This window comes from Cajanus cajan, chromosome 4 (assembly GCF_000230855.2).
Source record: "Cajanus cajan strain Asha chromosome 4, NIPB_CcT2T_4, whole genome shotgun sequence".
Taxonomy (NCBI): domain Eukaryota; kingdom Viridiplantae; phylum Streptophyta; class Magnoliopsida; order Fabales; family Fabaceae; genus Cajanus; species Cajanus cajan.
The window spans coordinates 62,392,946-62,404,903 of NC_138520.1; the positions used below are offsets into that span (position 1 = coordinate 62,392,946).

The 11,958-nt window shown below is 30.8% G+C and overlaps 2 protein-coding genes across 3 annotated transcripts; both read left to right on the top strand.

Annotated features, from left to right (window-relative positions):
• Window positions 1-5,229: 5,229 nt before the first annotated feature.
• LOC109792614 (uncharacterized) lies at window positions 5,230-8,302 on the top strand. Of its 2 annotated transcripts, none has more exons than XM_020352032.3 (6): window positions 5,230-5,716; window positions 5,980-6,061; window positions 6,399-6,571; window positions 6,902-6,965; window positions 7,081-7,126; window positions 7,863-8,302. In XM_020352032.3, the coding sequence occupies exons 1-5, from the start codon at window positions 5,600-5,602 to the stop codon at window positions 7,095-7,097; spliced, it is 453 nt and encodes a 150-aa protein (XP_020207621.1). In that variant the 5' UTR covers window positions 5,230-5,599; the 3' UTR covers window positions 7,098-7,126; window positions 7,863-8,302. The 2 variants fall into 2 exon arrangements, with proteins under 2 accessions (XP_020207621.1, XP_020207622.1); XM_020352033.3 differs by having other exon boundaries at window positions 5,236-5,716; window positions 6,905-6,965.
• Window positions 8,303-10,512: 2,210 nt separating this feature from the next.
• LOC109792615 (small ribosomal subunit protein bS16m/bS16c) lies at window positions 10,513-11,871 on the top strand. The gene is made up of 3 exons (XM_020352034.3): window positions 10,513-10,752; window positions 10,829-10,874; window positions 11,467-11,871. Exons 1-3 carry the CDS (start codon window positions 10,620-10,622, stop codon window positions 11,684-11,686), a joined length of 399 nt encoding a protein of 132 aa, XP_020207623.1. The 5' UTR covers window positions 10,513-10,619; the 3' UTR covers window positions 11,687-11,871.
• The last annotated feature ends 87 nt before the right edge of the window (window positions 11,872-11,958 follow it).

The following is an 11,958-nucleotide window of genomic DNA, read 5'->3' on the forward strand; positions in this document are numbered from 1 at the left end:
TCGCATATCCGTTGTAGTTTGTGCTCTAAAATTGGATTCAAAATAAGCAGGTGAAGGGTTGTTATCAGTTTTAATTGATGATAAGGGAAAGTGACGACTCTTCAAATGTGGTTGACTAAGACTTTAGAAAGATAAGGGAAGGAGGGCTTTCACTGAGTGATGAGTATTATTTTACTATCTTGATATGACACGTGAAAATAATTGTCGGGAGAAAACAAAATGGTATTTCAATTTAGTAAAATGAAATCAGAAGATTTTATGTTTATTCTTCATGTCATCGTGTTATCTTTGATTTGGATATTTTGCAAATTACTAAACACAAGAGATATATTAAAAATAAAATAAATAAAAAGTATATAAGTGAAAAATAATTTTTATTTTATAAATTGATTTTATATGATTTAATTAAATTCATAATTCACATTTTAATATAGTTATTTTTTAGTTGTTATTGGTACCAAATAAAGTTAATGTCTAATTTTTGACAAAAATTTAATTGGCTAATTTTAGTAAAGTTTCTTCTTTCGATCAAGTTATAAACTTAAAATTTTGTTTTACGGGCTAAGTCTAGTTTTATTTAGGTCTTCTTAAAAAATATTTATTCCTCTAGTAGTCAAAGGAGTGTTACGAAAGTGTTGTGAGTATTTCTCGTATGTATTCAACAAATAATATTTGCAAATTATTGTCTCATCATTGTTATTTTAAATTTTTAGTATTTTTTTATCTAATTCAATCTTCATATTATTTTAATTATATAATTTTTTTATTTATCCATTAATTTGATATATATATATATATATATATATATACATATAATATTTAATAAAAACATTGATATATTGGTATAATGTGTCGTATCAATATGAATGTATTGATACAATAATGCAACATAGTGTAACATTTTTGTTAAACAATAGATGTTAATGGTTAAAATTGAAAATTTTAAAATTTTAATAAATTAAATTTGCACAAAAAAATTAGGCAAAGGAAAAAATTGCACTTCTTTCAAAATGATATTAAACACTATTCAAAGATATTGTGCAATGGGAGATTATGTTTCTAGACACAAAATTGAACTTCTTAAATATGAGAGGCTAAAGTTGGCGGTTGTGACTTATCTAGTTTGAGCTAGAGGTCAGAGGTCAAGACATGTTTGGTTCGAGCTCAAGGTTGGTGGTTAACACACATTTAATTTAAGGCCAAGATTGAATTTCCAGACACATTTCGTTTGAGCTTAAGGTTGAAGGTTGAGACGCTTGGTTCCTTCCATGTGTGCCTAGAGTCATCCTCCAAATCCAACATGTAAAAACACTCTAGTTTCCGATCTAGGTCTATCAAGCCAACATTGACCTACTAGATAAGGTGATTAAGAAACTAATCTTCTAATACCACTTTGTTGTGTTAAGAAAATCATATTACACATTTCCTAACAATATACATATAAACAAAATACATTGTTGCCCATACTCTCTATCAAATTAAGTTAACAACTATGGCATGAGATTTAACTAGTTAAATGAGTAATTTATTAATCTATCTTTAACGCACCTAAATTCTTATGCAAAAAGATTAAGTTAATGAGTCTCGACTACCAACATTATCTTTATATTCAAAAATGCCTATAAGTTTATCTACTACTAAAATTTATAATTTATCAACCACTCATTATTCTCACATTATTATATCTAATGAAGTATTATGTTATATGGATAGCAATTTGGCTACCTTTAGGTAGAGCTCTCAAAGTAGATTTCGGCCCGTGGACCAACTTGGCTCACCTTAAAAGTATTAAAAAATGAATGATAAACGTGTATATAATTGATAAAATATGAATTGATTTATATTTGTTCTCTCACTTTAACTAATGACATTATTCTAGAAGAGATGAATGATTTTTTAAAATTAGAGAAAAAGTTAAGTGATTTTTAAAATTTAAAAAAAAATATGTATCATTTAAACAAACATGAGAAAGATGAGTGCAATTTTCTTAAAAAGAAAAACTCATAAGTCAAGTTTGAAATTATACATGTATGGATTTTTAGGCCCATTAATTCTCAGTTAAATAAGGTCCACTAATGGATCAAAGATACGGTCCACTAACCTTAAAGTCTGAAATCCAACTTCCATTGCAAGATCCTACTCGAGATCCATGTTTACTATTAAAGCACGCCATGTGTGTCCTCAATGATTCAATCCATCTTCATAGTTTTACGTCCTTTAAGTTTCTTTGGTATTGACCTCTTTTAGATAATGAAAAAGACAAAATATACCTCCCATGTATGATCTCATTATGAAAAAAAAATATAAAAATTCACGTAAAATGAAAGTGTTTCCATTCATTTACACAAACCCACCACCTTCCCTCTGGCTAGTACATAGTTCAATTCTAATCATTAGATCATAGACACGAGGAATGAAACGTGTTAAACTCCTTAGTAGGAAGAAGTGGAACATGGGCAAATGCACGTATAACAAGGGTCGACCCTTAGTAGTGAGTGATGATTGTATTAGTGTTTGAAAGATTCATCCTTTATTGTGGACCGTTCTTATGCCATCTGCCCTTTTATTTTGTCACCATTTGCAATTGATGTCAATGCATTATTATTAACCTTACTTACCCACCTTACCTGTGCACTTTAATTAATCAACCATATCAACTACTATCACTCTTTTTAGGAATTCGTTTATTAAAATACGAGTACCTCATTTCTCAAAGTTATCTTGTGTACATTGTACTTGGTACCCAATTTGCTTCTATACACCAATTGGTCCCATACATAGTGATTATCTCACATTTAAATATATCTCAACTTGTGTGTCCATTACATGATCTTTAAACCCTCTTTATCCAAAATTCAAAGGAAAAAAATTCTTATCCAAAACTTGTGTTCCATGCCTCTATTAGAGAATATGATATGACACTATTTTTTTTTTCCCAAAACATTTAAAGTGTGTTTGGAACAATCGTAAAAATTAGAATGTTTTAATAATTAGTTACATGTATAATAAATTATAATTAAAATAAATTTCTGTTTAGGTAATTTTTTTGAAAAATATTTAAAATATTTAATTTTGTTTGGATACAATAGCAAAAAAAAATTCTAATTTTATATAATAAATCAACTTTGAGAGGAATAAAAGTTTTTGAAAAATAACTACAAGTCTCAACTTTCAAATCCATGAAAAATTTATTCTTTAGGGAAAAAAAAACCATTTTTTTTTACAACTTTCAGTTTATATCTCAAATATACAACTCATTTGGTAAGTATATTTTTTTTTCTAAAGTAGGTAAAATCTAAAGAAAAATTTTTCCCCTAAACATGCTTTGTTGCTCTTATAAACCTTATTGCATCTTGTTAACAAATGATTTTGAAAGACATATCCACCCGTATAAGTGATGAACAACTGTTTGTGCAAACAAAAAGATGATTTGATTCTCATGAAGGTTCGGATGATTAGTATAGAAAAAGAAAGAAATTTCACCACAAAAAGGAAGAAAAACATCTCATTTTACCTTTCCTCATGCTAACATTCTAAATAATTGGGCTCATATAAATGTGTACCAATATTTATAATTGTAATATAACATTTAATAAAAAAAAATATAAAATATTAATCTAAATTCAATCTTATCATTAATTCGTTTATATTTATTAGCGCGCCTTTTTAAAATTTTAAATTTATATAATTTTGTGAATTTAATTTATTTAATGATTCAAAGACTTTCATTTTTCAGAGATGGTAATGGGCGAGTGGGCGTGTGTTTTAATATTTTTTATTTCTGTTTTTATCTTGATATCTTATACTCATCTTTATCTTTATATTTAATGAGTATAAAATTTGTGTATTATTCTCATTTTTATTGAGTATCGAGTACACTCGTATATATTTTGTATTAATTAAAAATTAATTAAATATTTTTTACAGAAAATATATAAAAGAAACAAAAATTTTAACATAAAATAAAAATTATAAAATTATATTAAATTTAAAATAGAGTAAAAATTACATAAATTTTAAATAAATTCTAATAAAAAAATAAATTAAATTTTTAAAAATTTATAAACGGGATTGGATTATAGTACAAAGCAAATAAATATATACATATTTAGTAAAATGAATATTATGTGTACTTATATTTATGTTCAATCAATTTAATTAAAATATTATCCATAAATACAAAATTATTTCTCATCCCTACCCTTCTCCAATTACCACTCTATTCCCCTTTTCCTATGGTACGATTTAACATCACAACCACAATCTATACTATTTTAAGGTAGTATATCTAAGAGGGAGCAAAGAAGGGTCACCCAATTTGGATCTAACAAGATAAAAAGATATGATGAATTTCACATAACATAATGTTAGATTAGGTGAGGTTTTCCTCAACTCTTTTGTACGTCCTTCCCAAAATGTATGCCTATTCTATAAATCCAAAAGGTGCCAATAAATCCCTCCCTATAAAACAAAAGTCAAAAATGGACTTATATAATTATTTTGAAAATCAGACCCGATTACATACAAAATAAAAAAGAAATATATAATGTTTTATTTTAGCATCATCATATATTCATTATTCACTCTTTTATTATAAATGGTGCCTTTTAGTTTTTGAAAATGACATTTTTTCTTACTTAATCAAATATTTTCATTTTATGACGTGTATACTTAATCATAATTAACATTTTCAATTGAGTTTTAGCACACTATTTTAGGATATAAATTAATATTTTTAATTAAATTTTACTTAATTCTATTATAGTAATATTTCAAAATTATAAAATTTAAACTACTCAATCCTTATTGATTAACCCAGACTTTGAAATATGGATTTCAATAACTAACCATGTCACTAACCAGATCTAACATGATTCTAATTTAATTTTTTTAAAGCATTTTGATAGGCGATTTGCCCGTTGATACTTGTAAAGAGTATGTTACGATAATTTCTACACATATGAAGAAATTAATTGATTATTAATTAAAACATCCTTAATACAGGAGAAAAAAAAAAAAAAAAACCGTTCCTCATAAAACATGGAACAAAAGGGTAGGGTTGTTATTATCCACTAGGCAGAGTAAAAGGTTGGGATTTTGTTTATAGGCTCCACCTGGTGGACCCCACCTGTCCACGTGGCAGTAATCTGTTTAACCTCTTGACACTGCGAAGGTCTAGAAGGCGATCAAACAGAGAGAGTGACACTAAGCTCTGTTCACTATGAATTTCTGACGAGAGAAAAGAAAGAAAATCACAAAAATTACACTAAAGTCTGAAAATTTTCACTACTTTTCCGCCTTATAAATAAATGGGTGTGAGCAAAGGTTTCATTTGAGACATTTTTTTCTCTCTCTTTTGCCACCACCGTACCTTTTCACGTGTCCCTCTCTTTCCTTGTTCTGTTCTGTTCGCTCTGTTTGTTTCCTAGGAAAAGAAAAAACCTCAATTTGGTTCCTTTATTTTTTTCTCCCTTGTTCTTATATTAAGGTTGTTATTGGGAGGTGTTCGGTGTTTGTTTGTTAAATTTTCACCTTGTTTGAAGGGGTGAGGCAGAGATTGTTGACAACACAAAAGTTAAAGGGTGGTGGTTGCAGAAAAATGGAAGGAAGGAAGGAAATGAGTTCTTCTTTCACTTCTGAGCTCTTTGGGTCCAACCAGTCCCAGAAATCTTCTGCTTCTGGAATTTTTGAATCTATGTTTTCTCCACCGTCTAAGGTGTGATGCTTGTTTGGTTTGATTTTTTCTAGTTATATTCAATTCAGTCAGTGTTTTTAAGCATTTAACTTTTGACATGAAGGTTTCTGCTATGTTTTTTTTTATGTTTGATGCGTCATTCATCAAATTGCTTTGAATCATTGAAAGTTTTAGTCCAATTTCAGTGTTTCAGTGGTGTACAAAAGAAACAAACAATGAGCATGTTCATCATATTACTGTTTTATCATTGTCATCATGATCATCATCAGTTTGTGATGATTTAGGTGTTAGGGAGAGAGTCTCTGCGTTCTGAAGTGAGTGACAAAACTACCAGTGATGGTTGGAGCTCCAAAGTTGGTACTTACGGTTAGTATACTCTGTTTTAGACAGTCCCCTTATAAATTTTGGTAAGTTTCTATACTTTTTTTTGGCAACTGGTTAAAATATAATATTCAAAAAATCACGTTGTAGGACATTTCCTATTGGCTCTAGTTTCCTTGTTCACATTTTCCCTTTATTATGTCTCCGTTATATGTATATTGCATCCTTGATTTAATTTACCAAAATTACTATACATTCCAAAGTTCTGAGGGCCAGTTATTACTTTATATTGAAATTAATGTAGATAATTTGTTTCAAGTAAAATTTAGGATGTTAAGATCAAATAGTATTGCTTTTCAAATTTTATTTGCTATCAATACAGATTACTACAAGGGAAGTGATGGTGAAACTCAGAGCACAGAACATAAAGATATGAGTTCTATCTATCAGGAACAAAGAGTTCAGCCATGTCACCTTAGCTCATCAATCTATTATGGTGGCCAGGACATATATTCTCGTCCCAAGAGTACACAAGATTCGGGATTAAACTCTTTGGTGATTACATTTATTATTGTTTATAATTATACTTTAGTAGATGTGGGTTTGAAAACATTCAGGGGGCTGATTTATACTATAATCCACTAATCCTTGCTAACTCAAATCAAATGTAAATATTTTTCAATGGAAAGATAAGTTAATTAATAGAAATCTGCAGAGACTAAATATTAAAGATAGACAATTATGTTAAACTGATTCCTGTATAGAGCTCAAGACAGATTACGATATGCAACCAAGAATATTAGTCATTATTTGGGTTTATTGTATTCTATTTGGTTGATACATTTTCATATTATTAGGAACACCTAACCTGATTTTTTCATTTAGCAGTACAAGAAAGATGGGGTTGAAGATGATTCAGGAAGTGCTTCAAGAGGAAACTGGTGGCAAGGTAACACGTGTACCTGTCTAATTTTCAGTATAAATTTCGCAATTGATGTCTACTGGTCTAGTTTCCTGTCACAAGTTTCTCATTCATTTTCTGCCTTGTAACTATTTTTCCACAGGATCTCTCTATTATTAAGATCACACTTGTCAAGGGATGTGCTTAAGGTATATAGTTTCTGTAGCCTTAGCCAAATGGTACTCTACACATCTGATTATTTTCCTTCCCTAAACTCTTAGACATAGTTTATTTGAAATCAAAGGAGCATTGAACAATAAACAAGGATTGTGAAGGGTTTGAAATAATCAGAAACTAGAAGAACAAACATGAAATTACCTCCTCCTACTCTCTGATCAAGCAGAGAGAAAATAAAGGAAAATGTGAAGACAATTACTTCCATAGGCGATAACTGTCATGAATGACACTTTAATTGTGTGATTTAGGAATAGATTTAGTGTTTTCTTGGTATAGAGTGTATTTCATGCAACTCCAGTGAGCTTTTAATGTTCCATTGTGATTTAGCCATTTAGGCATACGATAGATTTATAGATTAGATTGTGCTAGTTCTTTTTTAATTTTGGTGCTCGACACTCACTGTTATAATCATGAATTTTAAGAAATCTTGAGTGAAAGTTGTAAATAGGAAGGCTACCGTCTTCCACAATTGCACAACAATATAGAATATCATAAGGAAAAATATTGGAAGGAACAAGAATACAAGTACATAAGGAAAAAATATCAGAAGGAGCAGGATTACAAGGACCCTATCCATTTCGAATATGTACATGTAATTACATGAACATTTGACCATGTTTCTAGACTGATAATCATATTTTTCTGTTTTGCATGTTACATCTTTTGATTTTATTATTCGTTGTCTATCAATAACATGCATTTCTGCAGGTAAAGTAGAAGGATAGTTTAGTAGAATAGTCCATCTTTTGCTGAATGTACGAGTTATACTATAGTGAGAACGTGGTGGATGGCTTGTTGCTTTCTCCAGCCAAACAACAGAATCACAATATGAAGCAGTAGTAGTCATACGCATTTCATTCCATTTACATGTAAAGAGTATCGTACTTAGCAGTGGGGTAATGTAAAAGTTGTGTGGTATAGGAACCTCATGTGTCATCAGCTACTCTCATGTGGTTGAAGCTTTCAAGATTTTACTTTAATGGGAGAAACACTGTTTTACTGGTTTCCCCTTTACTTTGAATTTCAGATATGATGAGTGATAAGAGATAATCTATGAATATGTACATGTATCATCAGCATGCTCTTATGAGGCTGAACTGTAGTACTAATTTACTTTATGATTGAAGTGAAGTCCCCTTTACTGCTTACACTTGTATTTTTTATATTGATTTTATCGTCTTTTTCTGACTAAGAACCTTAGCTTGGGTTGTGATCCTTGCTGGTAGCATCTTCTGATTCTTTTGCATCAATTTTTTCCTCCCTTCTAAAATGTCACATTTCATGATAGATAGAGGAATTATGAGGGCATATTTGAGTTTTATCAGCCAGTGTAAAGAGAAGAAGAAAGTGCATTTTAGAGCTAGAGGATAAGAAAATCAACAGATAAAATTGTAGTAATAACCTTTTATCAAAATATCAACAATTAAGATTTTATCACAGTTTTTAATCCTTGATATTCCCTTTAAGGATTAGAAAATCAGTAAAGTGCATTGTTTTTCACTGTCAAATTCATAACGGAAAGTATAAAAACTTACTACAGTTGGAGTTTTCATTCATTCATGCAGGCAATAAATTGGAACAGTCTGATGATGATTGAACGATTCATCTTGACAAATCAGACTTAAAACACGCATATGAAATTTGAATCATTCGATCTATGTTCAATGGTTTTGATTTGTTGACTGCGTGAAAAATCTAATTGGACCGAATCTGGTTTTAGTAAAGACTAGATACTTGAAACAAATAATTGGTGCATTTTAGTTAATTAACTCCTCCATATGTGTTTTTTTTTATTATATGTAAAGGGCCATATTAATTGGACCATGATGGACAAGTATATCACCCTCAATTTTGAAACTTGAAAATTCACTGACCAAACCATCCCACTAGTCCAAGAAATATGCATCTGCATTTCCTTTTTTCGCATGATCAAGTCATGCCAATACAGGCTCTTCAGTTCATGCCCCCGTGATAGATTCTCAAATCTCAAGTCATTGTTGGTGCACATTGATGGGTGTAGATGTTGCAGTACTTGCGAAAAGAATCGAAAACCATAGTTATTTGTACTCCATTAAGGGCAACAAATCGCCACGCACTGCTACAAGTTAAAACACCCCTCGAAGGTGGGGCATGGTCCACTAGCACTCCACATAGCAAGCACATTCATGCAGTAACATGAAGCAGCAGTTGGTTAACGAACGTGTCCCCTCTACTTCTCATCCTGCAGCTTCCAAAATGTTAATTCCGAGTCTAGGTTATGTGTTCTGTCCAAAACATGACTCATCGTCTATCTTTGTCCATTCATGGTGGGACAAGACCTCTAGCAGTTGTTGTGACTGTTTTTGTTTTCTTTTTCTTCATGCGGATAATAGATCTTTATGTGAAAATTGTGTCTATCTTTTATTTTGAAACCAAAAAATTAATTACGTAATGGGGAATGTTTACTAATCCAAGTTTCATACTCGAAGATAACTTTTCTGTAAAACTTAAATTATACAAACAATCTCTTCAATTGTAAAATGTATAAACAAGTGGAAAATAATATGAGATAGTTTCTCTCTTTGCTCTGTCTCTATACATCCCAACTAATGCATAGGAAACCAAGACACAAGCAACACGTCATAACCAGAATATTTTGCAGTTGCAGAGTTCACTATCAAAACCCAAACAATCTGTCAAGAATATTAACAACAGATAATGACCATATAAACTGAAATAAACACTGATATTTCAAAGAAGATAAAAACTGTATAATTGTAATTGAAAAATACAAGAAATATACCTTTGGTTCACAGCGACAAATGCCTATCCAAATTCTAGAGTGGGCACAACAAAATGAATAGGCGTTGGTGGTTCACAAAGACATATTCCCTATGTCACAATGTTGACAATAAAACCAAAATAACACTGACTTGAAATGCCTAAAACTCGAGACCTGCAAGCAAAAATGGAATAAAATAAATCGTTTTTTTTTTAATTTCATTTTATCATTTAATTTTTATAGTTTAAAATAGACATTTTCAATTTCTATATTTTTATTTTTCAATAAGATAATTTTTTTAATCCTATACTTATTTTTTTAATTTTTTTAATCTTTATTATTATTATTACTTTTTTTCTGTCACTCATTGTTAAAATGCCTTTCTTTTAAGCTTACAAAAGAATTCACTTGTCATCCGTTCACCATCACTCCAAAAAATAAATTAAGAAAAATTCTTTATAAATTTTCCTTTGTTATTTAATATTTTAGGAACTGTTTATATTATTTTATCGGTTTAAAAACTATTTAGGAAAGAAATGAAAAATTAAATTAGTGATTTATTCGATAATTTAGTTTCAAGGTTTTTTCTTAAAAAAAAAAAAAAAAACTGAAGTAGCGCAAGGCTTGTGAGGAAACGACAGAGACACAGAAGACTAAACCCAGTCTGAACCCTATTGTCCCCGCGAAGAAGAGAGTGTTGGAAAATGGTGGTGAGGATTCGGCTTTCCCGGTTCGGGTGTAAGAACAAACCCTTCTATCGAGTCATGGCTGCTGATAGCAGATCCCCCAGAGATGGCAAGCACCTCGAAGTTCTCGGTTACTACAATCCCTTACCAGGTTCTCACTATTCCCAAACATCATCATTATTTACGTACACCCACGCTTCTAATCGATTACTCTTGTTTCCTCACAGGTCAAGACGCTGGCAAGAGAATGGGTCTCAACTTCGAAAGAGTCAAGTAACTCGCTCTTTCTTTCCATCTCAACTTTATAATCAGTTATATCATTTTAATTAATTTAGTTCTTTCCACAAGGACCAAGTACAAATGTTTCTAGTCGGGTGATTATCCTGTTTATCTATCTGTTTAAAAATTAATCTCTAAGTGTTGGAGATCCTACTTCGACCAGTAAGATTACTAACATGGTGTATATAAATAAAGGATAATTTTCACTGGTTTTATAAGAAGGAGTTAGAATCTAACTACACTTTTTCACTTTTTAAAGATAATATCAGAGTCTATCTTAATAATGTCACTCACTATTGGACTCATCAACTACAAATGTTTAGTCCTACAAATTATACGCTTAAGATGTTAAGTCTCTGGCATTAGTAATGTGTATTGGATATTTCACGTTGACTAATTAGATAACTAATATAGTGTATAGATGTAGAGAGTAATTTTAACCTTACAATTTAATTTTGTAAACTTGAGTTAGGTTTTATACCAATTTCTTAATACTGGTGTTTTCTTTGTGGACAAAAATGAGGGACCTGTTGTCATCTGTTTTTTTTTTTTTTCTGATAGTGTTGGTTTCTCTTTTCTTGTCCAGGTATTGGCTTTCTGTTGGAGCTCAGCCTTCGGAACCGGTGGAGCGGCTTCTATTCCGAGCTGGGGTACTGCCACCGCCACCGATGGTGGCAATGGGGCGGAAAGGTGGACCACGCGATACTCGGCCTGTTGATGCTCTAACTGGACGTGTCCTGAATCAAGATAAACCAGCTAATGCTAATAACAATGGGCTTCAACATGACACTCCTGAAAACTCCTAGAGTCTCTTTTTAGGATATTTTTTGTCCCTTTTTCGTTGATGGTTTTATTGGAGATATATTTATAGTATCTATTTTCCTGATTAACTTTACTGATCAACTGAATAAAATAAGAGCACGTTTAGATTCATGTCATTTTTAGTTGGACGTGGATTAGTGGAAGCAACAATTAGTTGCTTTTGTACCAATTTTGATGTGATTCTTATTCAAACGTGGATCTTGGATGTGGAACCAAACATGCACCAAGTACTGTTTTCTTGGGGGATTTGAGTTCT